Below are 16,661 nucleotides of genomic sequence, written 5' to 3' on the forward strand. Positions count from 1 at the left end.
GATCTTTGAAAAATATTATGAAATAATCTGAGTAACGTAACTTCAAGAAAGTAGGCTTTAAAATATAAATCACAACCAAAACTTAGTTTATAAAAATGCCATAGATAATGTAATATGTATAAGAAAAAAGGGAGTGAAACAAATAATAAGTTGTTCCTCTCAAAATGAAATGTTTCTCTTGTAAGACAAAAACTGGAATACCTATCTTCACCTAATGGGTGGTAAGTCAACCTCTGTGAAACAAAATTTGTAAAAGCTCACTGGAATCTTCCCTCTCTCAATCAACCCTTGTAAGAGACTCGTTATCATTAAAGTAATTAAAAAATAAAGTTATTTTTTGATAACTCTTTCCGAAATATAACTCTTTCTGAAACAATAAAAGAAGCTCCACCCTCTTCTAAGAATACTGAGAATTTAATCCCTGGTGTACAATGGATTGTTTTGTAATTCTAGGGTCGGAAATGAACAGAAAATGATATATTCCTTGGCGAACCATGTGCAACCATCTCCAAAAGCATGTAATAAAGAGTTTGGGGATGGTCCATTAACTTGCTGATCAATTTCTCTGTGCTGTATGGATGCTATAGTGACCTTTAAGAATTCATTCTCTTCCTATCCTACCAAGAATTGTTCTCTACAGTTGTCAAATAACTATATTTTGTGGGCATATCTATTTAAAAAAGCTTAATTTGAGGGACATACTAGCTTATTGACATGGTATAAGCCTGTGATATATGTTGCATTCATGGCTTCCTTCTAATTGCAGCATTGCCAGATAAGGGTCTTCATTTGAATGACCAGTGCTCCCTCAACCCTGGTCAGATGTATCAGGAGAGACCATTAACAGCTTGCTCTACTTGCTCTACCCTCACACTTGAAAGTGATGAATGGTAGCCATATGATTTTTGCTATTCTTAAAATTTTCCTTATGAAAAGAGAATAGTTTCAAGGGAACATAAGGTCCATTCCCATGTTAGTGTATATCACCTGGGCACAAACTACTGAGGGCAACATAATTATAATTGTCTTAGTTCTTTGTAACTTAAGGTCCTTGTATAGCCCGCTAAGTGGTGTTCAATGAAAAAGAAACAGAGAATTCAACAAATAAATGAGCAAAAGAATGATTATATAAGCCTATTAGTCTATCCCAATAATCTTAAACCATAAAGGTCTTCTGAAATGTGGAAAAGCTGTGCATGCTTCTTGATATATATTATGCTTTAGGAGAAAATTAAAAGAACAATCCAAATGGGCAGATTGTTATGTTTTTAATTTAGGAGATGCCATTCACTGAGAGTGAGAAATAAGGGATACATGGAGAAACTGAGGAAAAATGCAAACAACCAAATCCAATTTATAAAGAGCAAGTGTATTAGAACTTACCTATCTGTTTCCCCCATAAGACTGTGATCCAGGGACCACTGCTTTGTTTACAGTCTACTTCTGGGTCATAGTAGCCAATGGCAAACACAAAGTAGCAATTCAGTAGATGTTTGTTGAATGAGTAGAAAAAGCAGCTTATTATTTTAAGATGCCATGATAAGTATGTATTTACTTTAAAATGCTATTTATAAATATGTGTTTTCCTCAATCATGTAAGATTATGAGAAAGCTTTAAAAAAAGACTTTTCTGAAGTCCTTTGGGTTCTTGTACTAAATTATTTTAAAACCAACTGTAGCTATAAAAAGCCGTGAACGTTTAGGCCATGACTCCATAGTGATTATTTGACTAGCCAATACTTGTCGAAGCTGTCCGAGAGATTGTCAACCCATTCTTATTGAGAACCTAGTGACATTATTATTAAATAAAGTTTTAAGAAATCTTACTTTACTGGTAAACAAATAACTTGCAAAATAGTCGTGATACCATAGTTGGTTTCCAAAATAATTATGAAGAGGTACACAGAGTATAACACACCACTTCTGCGTTAATGAATTCAAGGGAAGGCAACGCCACTATTAGTAATAGCTTTTTATTCGGAGTCCTCATTTTCCAGATAGGTCACATTAAACACAGCCATTAAACAATAGCGTTGAGATAAATCCATACAATGTATGCTGCTTTTGTTGTTGTCCTTGTTCACCAATTGCTTGGTGCAGCTAAGAACCTTATGGAGTGATGGGGCTGATACATGGGAATAGCCAACCTGCAAAACACTGAGGCCAGGAAAGTCAGACTTTAATCAGGTCTCATTCAATTATGTTTCAAATCAACACATCTTGATAGCCAAAACTCTCATTTGAATTAATGCTGTGATAAATGCTGCCTGTTGTCAAAAGAATATAATTAGACAATAATGAGTGGGCATATATTATGCCAGACCTCAGTCTACTTGTTGACCTCAGCAACTTCTACTCCATTAGGCAACAAACAGCTTTTAACCTAGTTCTAATAAAGCATATACTGCTCTATCGCTACATGACTTTTTTTTTTTTATGGTGTCATTTTTTAAATTGAGCACTGCCTAGATCCTTTAAAGGGAAGTCATGTTTTACAAGATCTCGGGAAAACGAAACAGAGTCAATTTCCCAACCAGGGATTCAATTAATTCATGGAGTAGTGAGCCAATCCTTGTATATTGCCTGCAATAAGGATAAGTATGTAAGGTTAAGAAATAATATGAAAGTATTCTTTAGAATTGCATGATATGTCTCTTTAATGTTTACTTTGGTATAGGAATAACTAACACTGATTCTCACTACTTTTAACTTTGATGAAAAGATCTTTTATTAACATTTAATGAAAAGATTGTTGTGTTACTGATTTTTTTTTAAGTTCACCAGTGAACAATTTGAGAACTTTTGACTTTCTTACAAAAATTTCTATAAATTCTTATTCTGTGCTTGACTTCAGTGATTGAAGGACCTAAAAGACAAAGTATTATCAAGTTATTCATTTTTGAACGTGTGGGATTTTTTTGAGGGGTTAGTTTTGGAGGACGTGACTTTTTCCACATTCTGAATTATGCTGAAACCCCTTGAAATATCACTGTTTGATCATATATCACCCCCCCAGAGCAAGTTGCTCCTTAGAGGGGTGATTTTGGCATCTCATAGACTTCCTTGGAAGCCAAGCACCAGAGGTCTGTGATAAAGGCAGTCGCCAGCCAAATGAATAAAGGCGAGATTCCCTCAACTCAACTACAAAACCTCAGAGTCCTGACTGCTGAATTACCACCAACTTGTAAATAAATAATCACTACTAAATACAGATAATGTGTTAAACAGCTAACACTAGTAAATCACCGGTGACAGAGAGCCTAAAGGTAAATCCCTCACACATTGGCACAACCAATTCTTAAAATCGTATAGTGTTTTAATGTCTTCAGACACATATAATAAATTGAACAATTGGTTACTCAGCGTTAAGAATGTTTTAAAAATAAAGCCTACTCTCTGTTGATTTCATTTACATACTGCCTTAGATTGTACTACGTGGCTATCTGTCTAGTAAGAGAGAGGCAACACTTGGTAAGACTAAATGGAAATTAGTTTTCCATCAAATTTCAGCTATCAAGCTAAATCAACCTGTAGTCTCCTGGCAAAAAATAACATCATATAACAGAGACAACACATTTCAGATACATAAATTGTCCAAAATATAGAGAGTCAATTAGGTTTCACGTGTACAAGATCCCTTCTTTTCTAATTTAAACATTTATGAGTAATAAAAACCAAGAGTAGCGCTTTGGAAAGGCTGTTACTAGGAACCAAATACAGTTCTCGAGAGAATAAGGCTGATGGGAGTTGTCCACTCTTCCCTTTCAAAGCAGTTTTGCAAACGAGGTACAGTCTAAATTCTTGACGGCATTTGACGGAAATATTTTCAGCTGAATTTTTCGAGGTTTAAAATTACAAAACTTAATTCAGTTCAATGTTTGTTTTTGCTTTTGCTTTTGTTTTAAATATAATGATTTTATGACATTTATGCTGTTTCTACACTGGCTTGGTGGCCAGAAAAGAAGGCACAGAATTCTCCACCAGTTTGCAAATAACGCATTTTTCTGCTCCAGTGCACAAACAGCCTTTATTTAACTCAGCACCACATTTTCTAAGGTATGGGCTGGAAACTGTTTGTCATGAAGCTGTAAAATGCCAAAAATTTTAAATGCTGAAGGAAAATGTCAATCAAGGCATTTTCCCATCTGCTGCTACTTCTGCAAGTGCTAATTTTGTTTTTCCCAATTCCTGAAATTTGAGGTTTCCTAGCCTCACATGGAAGTAAGTTTGAAACTTGCTAAATGTCACAAGAGAAGGTGTAAGCAAATGAAGGAATAGGAGGTGTATTGTTCTCAAAGGACACCAATAAAAAGAGGCTGAAGAGCATTGAGAGAAAGGAAAAACATTTTGTTAAGACCCAGACCTCTTGAGAAACACTACACAATGCAAGTAACCGGTTCTGGTGTCACACATGCATTAAAGCATTTTTTCATGGTTTTGAAATATAATGGGAACACACATCTTGAACCACTTAAGATACTTTTGAGAAACCAATCAACGTTATGATATCTACATAGGCAGAAGCTGGATGTTATCGAAAAAACGTGAAGAAGTTTCAGGTATCAGTACAAATGTAATTCTTGTGATTTAGCATGACTTTAATAAAAGCTTCTACAAGGACTTGCACATAACCATGACTGACGGATGTATTTTTTGACCTTTCAGTTAGCTCCATCAGCTCACTCAAACACATTTTGAACAGATTATGTACTGTAGTACTTGGTAGACTATACATTAAACGAGAGACTTTGCTCTGAGGCACTGCTTCCCACACTCCATGGGGAAAAGGAAGCAGGAAAAAACAAAACTCATAGAGTTCGACAGCTACCGAGGCAACACTTGCCATTTACAATATAAGCCCAAATATTTTTGCAACACAACTATATATTAATTTAATAAAATACACAATATAGCTCTTATACACTCAACAATTTGGCTCATATGCACTGAATCTGCAATAAATCAATAAAAATATGTCATTTGATGTAAACACATTGAATCTTCTTACATTTGCACATTTAAATGGTCATATGATTTGTGTATGTCTAAGACATTTTCACTTTCCTGAGCTATTTTAGTGTCCACAAATGAATAAAACCTATCAATCATGTTAATTTCCTCTGAATATTAATCATTCCGCGGTCACTATTTTTTTTCAGGTCAAATTTAAAACATATCCGTCATTATTTATACAGTTTGTTGGACACTAAAAAGCTGAAGAGGCATTTTAAACCTTTTAAAATTTCTTCTCCTTTAATGAAGTGAATTAGTCTATGTGTGTGCAGGACAAAATGGACTATATCTTTTTACATTTAACTTTAATACGACATGAAGTGTCTTACAAATGACCAAGTTTTTTTTCTTTTTTTAAACTTTTTTTCCGACTAATGATATGGAATGTTCTTTGTGTTTATATGTGTGGCAGGTAACTTTATACAGAAATGTTTACCACAAATATGTGTTAATGTTTGGTGTAGCTTGGACTACTGCAAGGTCTTTTCGGGACTTTAAGTAGAAGCCTGTGATGACTGCTAGAAATCCACCACAGATCACAAATTATGACCCTGCTTTGTATGGGGTTTATAGGTAAACAGTTAAGTCAGCATAAATCACGGAGGACAGTCTTAAGAGTGATCAGAAATACTTCCATTCTCACACTGCATACCTTCCTAACAGATTGTCAAAAGGTAACTCGCCTCCTCATCCTCCTTTTTCTTCTTTCTTTTCTCTTCTCTCTTTTTCTTTTCTCTTTCAGCATCATTAATTCTGTCCTAATAGAAGTTTGGTCAAAACAAAACCATTGTTATCTCTGGAAAAGAAACAGCAGTGAAAAGAACATACTTGTGGGCACTTCAGATGTTCACTAAAAGCCTTAAAGCAGCATTGGTCTTTCTTCATCCCTGTAAAACGGGTTGTCACCAGGAGGGATCATTTTTAAATCAACAGAAGAGACAAGAAAATGCCAATGCTTTTTTTTTTTCTTTTTTTTTTTTTTTCACTTTCTCACAGCCACAGGGTCATTTCCCCGGCAGTCCTGCAAAAGCTTATCAATTTCTCTCACGACTTCCTCTGCATCCACCGATTCTCTGCCCAGATCCCTGTTGGGGTGATCAAGCTGCTCAAGAACAGCGCTCATCTCGCTGGAATCCCGGCTGGCTCTAGAATGCACATCTGCAAAGACCCTTGCCATTTGATCAGAAGCCATGAACGGAGGGTCTCTTGGTTGCTTACTGGGTGACAGGTACTGACTGTCAGTGGGCAAGTACTGGCTGCTTGCTTCGGCCAGGGCTCCTGGTTTTGCTTCGCAACCATCCAGAGAGCCTTTTGTTGAGGTGCAAGGCTCGATGCATGCCTTGGTGGGGCTGCTTGATGCTGAGGGGACCTCCTGGAGGAGAGGGCTCAGGGCACGTTTGGCTTTTAAATAAGGTTTAACATTGGCAATGAGAATAGTGTGCTCTCGCTTGTCTTTTCCAAATGTACAAAAAGTCTTTTTCCCAGTGGGGTTCACAGTTTCGTAAGTCTCAGTCTCAACATTAGCTTCAACTGTGGGTACAAAGAGATTTGTGCGGTAATCTGCATTTTCAGCCTGATTGGCTGCAGGGAACTGTGGCATCCAACACCTGTCAGAATGACCAAGCACTCGGCATTCATCTGTGCAATTAACACACTCTTCTGGTTCTGCAAAACAAAAGAGAAAACAGCAAATCCAATCATTAGGGTTGCTTTTAAATTTCTACTGAGGCTGCGATCAGCTCTCAGTGGGCTTGTTTGACCTCTGGTCTCTTAATTAAAAAGGAAAAGAAAACAATAATTAAAACATTTCAGGATGGTTGCATAAACCTGCTGGTTGAGACAATGGTTTTATTTAAGTCTATTCTCTAGATATTAATGAATTCCCATAGCCTGGGAAGAGGTAAAAAGTGGCCATTGGAGAATCATTCTCAGTGGAATAGAACATCACTGTAAACTAATCTCCTGGAGTATCAGTTAGTCTTTGTTCTGTATAACCCATCCTAGAAACAGTGAACTTCAAAAAGGATGACCAGGATTAATTTTTCAAATCAAATAATGGGGTAAAAACTAGATCACATACTTCCATAACAAGTCCTAAGCTGCTTTTTTTTTCTTCATGTTTCATCCCTATTTTGCTTGTAATTGTTATTTTGGTGACAGTCATGAAATAAAAGGTTTCCTTAAAAAGCCTACTTTTCCTACTGAGAGGAGCAAATGGAATTTTCTATCAGAATGTGTTATGAATAAACTTGTCAAAAAGTGTACATTCCTATTTTATTAGATATGGGCATAGATCATGCAATCAGTTTTCTTCACTTCAGCTTTTTGTTTTTGGTGTAAGTAGGTGAAAATGGATTTAGTCAACAGATATAGTTCAGATGAATGACAACTCATGATTTCCTATTTTAAATGATAATGTTTTCTGTGAGAATGTTTGCTTCTCTCTTTTGCCAATAGGCATACAGAGAATCTAAATAAAGCCTTCTTTAATGATCCCTATTTCAAAGATGCTGAACAGAAAATATGAAAGAAAATTCCTGCATTATGACAACAGCTGCATAATTCCACCACCCCAATATTTTAAACAATAACTTTGAACTACATCTTCCTAGTTGTCCCTTTCACCTACAAATGATTGTTTCCCTTTATGTTTAATGGTTCTTTTTAAATCAGGACTTTTTTTTTTTTTTTTCCAGGAGAGGATATTTACAATTTACCTTTGTGTGATGGGAATAGAATTCCCTACACATTTAGGGACCTTTGGGATAGTCATTTAATTGATGTGAGAGGATCCCTACAAATTCATAGTATCCTGTGCAAGGAAAAAATAGTCTATATGAAAGATATTTAAAATAGAAAGCACCAAATTTAACACCACTGATAAATTCATTTCTAAAGTCATATATAAAACCTGAGTTCATATTTAAAACACATAAATAATTCCTTATCCTAAAATAAAATAAAATAAACCACAACTTTATTTATCTCAAAAGGTAAAAGAATTTCTTATGAGATTAATTATTTTTTAGAAAGATATCAAAATGGTGTCTTGATAGAACCAAAGTACTGTGGTATTTCATAGCATGTGTCATTCATATTTGTGAAATGTTAAAAATGTATTCAGGTATCTTGCCTCTATTTTAATTTTTCATGTTTTCAAAAAATATATTTACAGATGAATGAATGAAATATGTTGTTTATTATGTAATGGTGGCAGGAATGGTGAAAGATAGCCTCAAACTGAACTCAAATACTACCTGTCTTGGAAGATTATTAGGCAGATGGACACGAACAGCAGCAGAAAACTCTAGACATAGAAATTTGCTAGGAAGCCTTCCTATGTGGATTTAAAGTCGAGCAGAATTTTTTTAAAAAATGGATATCAGAAAATTTTAATATCAGGTATTTTTTTTCTACGTATTGTGAATGAGAACCATAAATATAACCTCTACATGAGTGTTAGTCTGTGTTAGAAAATAAATATGTATCATTTCTTTCAACCAATTTTATCATCCAAAAATACAGTAGAAAACTTTACTATCTATTTCATTACTTTTGTGTCTTTTAGAGCCATGACTTTTAAAAAATTCATTTACAACTCGTACATTCTCTTTGAAATATGCTAACATAGTTTTATATCTCAATATTGACTGGACTTCAATTTCAGCAACTTGGATAGCCTGGCACTGCATGAATTCAATATGAATTTAAGAAGAGACTGAAAGAGATAGAATAATGCAGATGTATGAAAGTATAAATCGACCCTGAATTTGAAACCATCAACATGAAATGATTGTTTGCATTTCACAGCTGAAAATCTGCAGCTTTTTACTTGACTCCTTTATGTCACGACCTAGGGAGCAAATTCTAAGTATTGATTATGATACATTATAAGCTCTTCACCTTCTGATTAGACTGTAATTTTGACGGTTGCAGTTCCCAGACAGAGAAGAAAATCTAATGGATACTCTTGTACAAGCAGCAGAAACTATGAGCAAAAAGTGAACTATTACTGCCAGGGGTCAAATAAGAATTTATGAGAAAGTGAAATTATTTCTGAAGGAACATAAATAAATAGATGAATAGGTAGGCACAAAAAAGGGACATAGGTAGTATGTAACGAGTGACTACCCAGACATAAAAATAGACAAAATGAAAAACAGAAGAAAAAAAAGAGGGAAGAAGGAAAGCTAAGTGAAGGGAAGGACAGAGGGGGAAGGGGCGGTTGTGCAGGAGGATTTCTGTCATATGTACCTTCTATTATGTATTTTTAAGATCCCCTCAATGAACCCCTCAATAAACCAAGTATGTATAATAAAAATAACAGTGTGGAGTATTTTCTCAAGACCTAGAGCTACAAGGTAAATAATCAAACTCTTTCTTGTACCTTACGGAAAATGCATCTCAGAATAGGTAGGTTGAATTATATACCACACAAATGAAAAAGAAGAAAATTATATAGATTGCTGCTATTAGCATAGATTAGATATTTGTATTAGAAAACAAATTCAGAGACTCCGGATAGAAGAAATCAAGGTAAACATAATTGATCCAAGACTCAGTTTCTTCCTCTGGACCAATCTGGATTTACAAAGAAATTATTTACCTGCATTTTCACCCTTTCCTCAATAAAACATGATTACCTTTTCACAGAAGGCACCCTTTGCCAAAATGATGGCATAATGCAAATGGTATGCAGATGAGAAACTAAGAGATAAGCATGCTTATATTGCAAAGAGAAAAACTATTCTGAAGGCCAACAGCTGGAATTCTGGGCAGTTCTGCCTATAGGGAAAGTTTAGTGTCTCATTTTTAAAATGCATGATTCCTTGAAGGACCATGGAATAATATAATAAATTTGTATACTTGTTTAGTATTAGGAATTTTCTATACTCCTGGGCACCTGGGTGGCTCAGTGTTTGAGTATCTACCTTTGGCTCAGGTCATGATCCTGGGGTCCTGGGTTCAAGTCCCGCATGGGGCTCCCTGCAAGGAGCCTGCTTCTCTCTTTGCCTGTGTCTCTGCCTCTCATGAATAAATAATTAAAATCTTAAAAAAAAAAGAATTTTCTATACTCCTATAGCCACTATTACACAAGCTCTCAAAAAGAGGGATCTAAACACAGTCATATTATTTTAACTTTTCATCTTAATTATATAATATTTTTGCGAACGATATAAAGTCACTCAGATGACTACAGTACTTGCAATTCAGTTGTACAATAAACCACACATACAGACACACATATAGATCTTTATTTGCATGTGTGTGTGCACGTGCGTGTGTTTTTACACATGTGTTAAAAAACTGAACTTTCTCTGGGATATAGTCCAAAGAAAATCTTAAAACTCAAATGTATAACCAATGTATTCCTGAAAATTTACTATCTGTAGTTGTCTTAAGAGAAATACAGATGAATCAATAAAATGCACAAGAAAGTTCTATACTCATAGTTTAGGAGATAACATGAATACATATAAAACACACACACAGACACATATATATATACACAAATTTTTAAATATAAAACATTACAAACATAATGTATACATATAGGTATTTATATATATATTTTTATTTTATTTTATTTTATTTTTTTTATTTTTTTTTTTATTTTTTATGATAGTCACAGAGAGAGAGAGAGAGAGAGGCAGAGACACAGGCAGAGGGAGAAGCAGGCTCCATGCACCGGGAGCCCGACGTGGGATTCGATCCCGGGTCTCCAGGATCGCGCCCTGGGCCAAAGGCAGGCGCCAAACCGCTGCGCCACCCAGGGATCCCGGTATTTATATTTTTATTTAAAATCTCCAAAATTTTAATTTCCCTTTGCCCTACAACTGTAGGTATGAAATCCATGATTGGACTAACAACTTGGCTACCCCTGATTTTAGAATATTATGTAATTCAAATTGATTTAGGCATAAATGCCTGAAATCTACGTATTCATATTTTCTGACATTTCTGGAAGCTCTCTCTCTTTTTAACCTAGACTAGCAGTTTACTAACTTAATCTTAGCGATATTCTGCAAGCAATCGTTGGGTGCCAAACTACACCTTCAAAGGAACTATAATTGCAGAAGTTACATCTCTGTGAGGAAAGAAAATATTTAGGTAAAACATCAAACTACCTGCTCTTAAATTATCGGGTTTTAGCAATCTTCCACAAAGGTGTCCGTAGCTTAATGTTCACACTGTGATTTTCATGTTGTAACTAAGGTCCCTGTATTGCTAGGCGTGCATAGCCATCTCAGCAGTGGGTAAAAGGTGCCAAAGATTACTATGTATAAGATTAAAATTTGAAGCCAAAACACCATTTAAACTAGCAAGGACTAGTAAAGATTCAGGGAGCCTTTGGTAAACATGATTATTTTGGGAAAAGTCAAGGGAACCAATCCTTGTGTGTTATGGCTTTAGTGGTGTTCACTGCAAAGGGAACATGTCAAGGAGTCAGTCTCCATAAAATGTCTTGGCCCTGAGTAAATCTATGTATTTATTCTAGTCTCTCCCACTCTCAAGCAGGAATTTATCACAAATCAGAAATTAAGCTTATTTTCCCAGTCTTCAAAGCACTATGCCACATTACCCAAACAGAGATACTTGGCAACTAATTTGTTACTACTTAGGGAGATATTAGAAAACATAAAAGGATTTCCTCCCCTAGTTTCAACTAGCTTGCTGCCTCGGGAGCCCACATATTTGTACAAAAACATGCATAGAGTTTCTAGCATAAGAGTTTCACATATGCGTCTGATTTATTTATTTTTTTATGATACAGAAATAAATGTCTGTGTCATAAAAATCCAGAAACCAAAATCCCCTGAGTCAAGGTATCAATGAGGAGGTTCTAAAATGCTGTGGCCACGGGGTAAGGGCATTTGAGAGAGAGAGAGAGAGAGAGTTTTCTTTGCTTTTTGACTGTCAACAAAATGGTTTTATTTCTGCTTTGTAAACAGCTTTAAATAGGAAGAGTTTTTATTCTCTTAGTGTGGTGGTTGCTACTGTTTCTAACAGCATCTTAAAATTAGAGTTGTTTCCAAGTAGACAACTCTATAAATGGAAGTCCATTTTTTATTTGTTCTCATTTTTCTTTTTTATTTCTAATTTACCTTCTTTCACCAACGTAAGCTTTCATAACACCTAATTAGCTGTCTGGAAAAGCAGAGACCAGGCACCCATCTCTATTTATGGCTGGCACTGGGGTTTTGGAGATTAACTCTACAGAATCTAAACTAGGTACCCATCACAGACCAGCAAAAATGACAAGCCAAGACCTTCGACTGGCAGTTTCTGTGTAACCAGTTTTCTCCTGAAGGGTTTCACTGGTATAAGAACAGCTTGTTTTCGCTCTTTTTCTGTTCTTCAGCACACACACTCAATTTCACACATGCACACACACTCCCTTATGAGTGCGGCAAATTACAATTTAATCCAAATATATTCTAACACATCAGATACAAAGGATCGATGCTAAAATAGAAATCTCACCAGAATACAGTCCAACGGATCCCTAATAAAATGTTCCTTTCAGTGGGTTGACATGATTCACAAAGTCCTGTGAGCTGACACTTTTCTAACATAAACAATCCTTTCTTTTTTTTGGCGGTGGGTTATTACTCACTTACTTTCCTTTACCGTCCTGTAAACTCCCTATACTTGTTGGGGTGATGGGGTGAATCATTCCGCATACATGGCACCTTAATCTACATTCATTCAAATTATTTTCATTTATGATTTCTATGTCCCATTTACTAGCCTCTTAGTTAAAAATAAACCTTCTGATTTTGCTCTGACTATGAGAGGGGTGAAAATTTCACTTTCAATCTTATTTCTAGAGACAGCTTTGGAAAGTTGTCTCCAAATTTTTTTCCCCTGTGTCAGAACAAGAAAGAAAAGAATACATTACAATTTTATCACATGCTTTTCTTTTCTTTTTTTTTTTTTTCTGCTACTGTTCACATGACTGCCAGGCTTAATTTTAGCACAATTTTTAATAAGCTTGGTGCATCCCTCGTGCACGGAAGAAAAGGAAAAGGTTAGGGAAAATGTGGTATCAGAAAACTAACCACTTTGGCTGAGTGATCTTTCATCTATTGCATTGTATTTCCCCTGCTTCTTGTGCACAGGAACATACTGTTTTACGAATCGAGGAACATGCACAAATACATACAGGCAGGATGTGTTTTTGCCTCTTTCACTTTTTTAATGTAAGGGGGACCATGAATCTCATTATAATATGACGATGCTCATTTTATGAGGATGCCTGTTTACGTGTTGGCAGCAATACCTGATTAAACCCTGGGTATACAACTCCAGAAACTTAAATACTTCCTGATAATTGGCTGTAAGGAATCAGAAGGTGGAAACATAGTTCACATAATAAAAAACCTCGGAGACAAACACATATAGTTTTAGGTTGATCCACTGCCAACAGGGCTTCCAGACTGTGCCTCAGTTGCACAATACCACTCTGCCTGCTTTTGATAGGTGGAGAGCATATTTTGAAGAGGAAGTTATTATAACACCATCAAATAGTCAAACCGTGGCAGCTTTGAAGTAGCAATCCTCTAGCGTGCACCTGCATTGCACAATGCTTCCCAATGTACTGCCACGGTTGCATTCAGACACCAGAAACCACTGGCCTATATCATATTCAACTGCATCCAATTGCAGCTGGGTATCTGGAGCACTTGGAGCCCCTGCACTTATTATTCAGCGCACCTGCACGCCTTCAGGGATGGTTTTAAGTGTTTGTGACCCCTTGGACATAATAGCACGTCTACCAGAGTGAATTTTCTGGCATATATACTGACAACACACAGATAATGCTCCGAGATGAAGACGACTTACATTAAATGGAAACTTACGTTAAGGAATGAAAGCAAAAGGATATAAGGAGATTTGCTATGCAAGCATCAAAAATATTTTAAAAATGAGACTGCAGATCACGCATTGGGAATCCATAGCACAAACCTAATTGTGTGCCCTGGTACACTGCTCTGGGATTAGCCTTCAGTTTTTAGCTACCCCCTTCCCCCTAATCCCATAATGTAGGTGCAGCCATCACCTGGGGGAGCAGCAGATGCTTGGAAGCGAAGGCACGGATAAATGGGGGCCATCTCTGTCTTAACTTAGGCTGAGGAGAACTGGCTCAGAAGTTGGATACTATACTAATGAAACAAACTTTGTTTTTTGTTTTTGTTTCTGTTTTCTGAGAAAAGGACCCTGACAGAGTCTCTTAAGGAGAAACAATATGACACTAATGTGCCAGCAGAGGAAAGACAGCTCAAATTCAGTGACAATTTTAGATGTGTACAGTTCAGTAGTTAGTTTAAAGAAGTTATACTTAAGCATTCACAAGAATGAATAAAACACCAACTTTGTGCTTCGAAGGCATTGGAGATTTTCAAGCAAAGGCATCTTGAATAGAATGTTGTAGAACAGTAAGGTTGTGTCAAGATAAGGTTGGTAGTACGTAAAACTATGTCTCTCCACTTGTAAAATTCTGTAGGATTTTTTAAGAAAAGATTTTATTTATTGAGACACACAGAGAGAGAGGCAGAGACATGGGCAGAGGGAGAAGCAGGCTGCTCCATGTAGGGAGCCCGATGTGGGACTAGATCTTGGGGTTCCAGGATCACGCCCTAGGCCAAAGGCAGGCGCTCCATCACTGAGCCACCCAGGCATCCTCCATCCGTAAAATTTTATCTCTTCATTAAGGCATTTACACTTTGACTAGAATTAGAAAGTAGGTTTAAAACCAACTACGGGAAATAATTCACGATCAATAACATTTTGAACACAGGAGTGTCAGGCGACAGAAATACAGGGACAAGTACAAACTATGATATTGTGAAAGGCTTTGTACAAGGAGTGGTACTTGATCTGCAATTCAGTGGATGATCAGGGTTTCAATAAATAGTGGGGAGAGCAGGCAAAGGATGATCTAGGGAAAGGGATGAGAAAGTGAAATAAGAACCACACAGGACTGTGCATTTCACAGGGTAGTAAAAGATCAGCTTAATAAGTCAAAGGACATATGTTACAATGCCAAAAATGTAAAATAATAATGCACAGAAAATTTGCTAGGATTTGAAAGAGAATGGAAAAGCTCTGAATAAAAACAAATGTAATGAAGCAGGCTATGGGCACTGTGATAGGTATCTGAGCAGTGTATTGTATGTCTCAGACAATTTTTGAAATATTTAGGTGCTTGACTGAAAAAGTATTAGACAACACTTATTAACATACAACACTTTGATGCATTCAAATCAGCATTATTTCTGGAAACAGATAGCTGGAGCTTTGGTCCCAACCAGGATTATCTCCAGTGGAGCACAGCAGGACATGACATGATTCACTGGCATAGTTATTCCAACTTCATCGTGACCCCATTCTGCTTGTGTCTCATCCTACTCCTTCTAAACTAAAGAAAGTCTTAATGTATGTTGACTTAACTGGTACTTTATATTAACTATATAAATCCTACAATTTATAATTCTTCATTAGAAAAAATATTTCCTCTTCTTACATCTATTTCTCTCTTTTCACTCTTTCTCTAATTCGCTATTATTATTAATAAACTATAAAATTGATCACATATTAGAAAGATTAAATGATTCTTTGAGAAGGCCAGAGGAGGAAAGGTTTGGAAGAAAGAAGACCCTTTAGGTAACTAGGAGAGAGGTAATAAGTACTTCTCAAGGCGAGGCAGAAAGCCACAAATAGGTAGATGTTGAATCTCAGAAACCTTTCCAAGTTGTTTCTGGATATCATGAAGAATAAATTACTACAGGAAATTCCTGAAAATGTTGTCTAAAATAAGCACTCTATTTTGGATGAAGATAGTGCCACCATTTCCCCACTGAATTATGGATTCTAGCATTAGCTCCCTAACTCTTATTTTTCAAGCCGTCTGCCTCCATGAGATCCTTATATCTCTTGAGGATCAAGACACTGATACCATTATATACGCTTTCATGCTCCATTCCTTGAGCACACAGAACTCATTATTCACACCTGAATGTTATCATTGATGTGAAGGAAGACTACACCAAGAAGATATCAAATACTATTGATAATCTATGATGAGAAAGACCACTCCTTACAAATTACTTATTTCAAAACCATTCAGACTGGAATATAAATAAAAACTTGAAACCAAACACCAAAACCAAACCAAACAATAAAAATCCCATTCATTTTTGAAGCTGTGATGCTGGCATTCAGAATGATCCCAGGACCTAAACAGTTATGCATACTGGCTCTCGTTTGCTGTAAGGTATAGAGGATTTAAGGTAACACCAGGTCTGGGGTACCTGGCCAGCTCAGTTGGTAGAGCAGCTGACTCTAGATCTCAGGGTCATGAGTTCAAGTTCCACATTAGGCCTAGAGCTTATTTTAAAAATAAATAAAGTAACATCACGTCTGTATGTCAAGTACCATGTTTACATAAAAATCCAAAGTCCTCTGGTAATTATTGAGAACTTATAAAATTCAACGTTTATGATTTATTTATTATAATTTCAAATAAGATAAACAAACCTGCCTGGCATATATCCACAGAAGCACAAAGGCCAGAATATTTTCCCCTCAGGGACTTTTAAAAATCAGTGACACCTCTATTGAAATTAAAGTCTATATTTAAATAA

General features: G+C 36.1%; 1 protein-coding gene across 1 annotated transcript in view; it reads right to left on the minus strand.

The window, feature by feature from the left end:
* Positions 1–1,957: 1,957 nt before the first annotated feature.
* PCDH17 (protocadherin 17) overlaps positions 1,958–16,661 on the minus strand; it is a 96,264-nt gene continuing 81,560 nt past the window's right edge. The window contains exon 4 of the mRNA XM_041731198.1: positions 1,958–6,678. Coding sequence (XP_041587132.1) covers positions 5,996–6,678 — 683 coding nt within the window. The 3' untranslated portion in view covers positions 1,958–5,995. The remainder of the gene's footprint in view (positions 6,679–16,661) is intronic.

This window comes from Vulpes lagopus, chromosome 16 (genome assembly GCF_018345385.1).
Source record: "Vulpes lagopus strain Blue_001 chromosome 16, ASM1834538v1, whole genome shotgun sequence".
Classification (NCBI taxonomy): Eukaryota; Metazoa; Chordata; class Mammalia; order Carnivora; family Canidae; genus Vulpes; species Vulpes lagopus.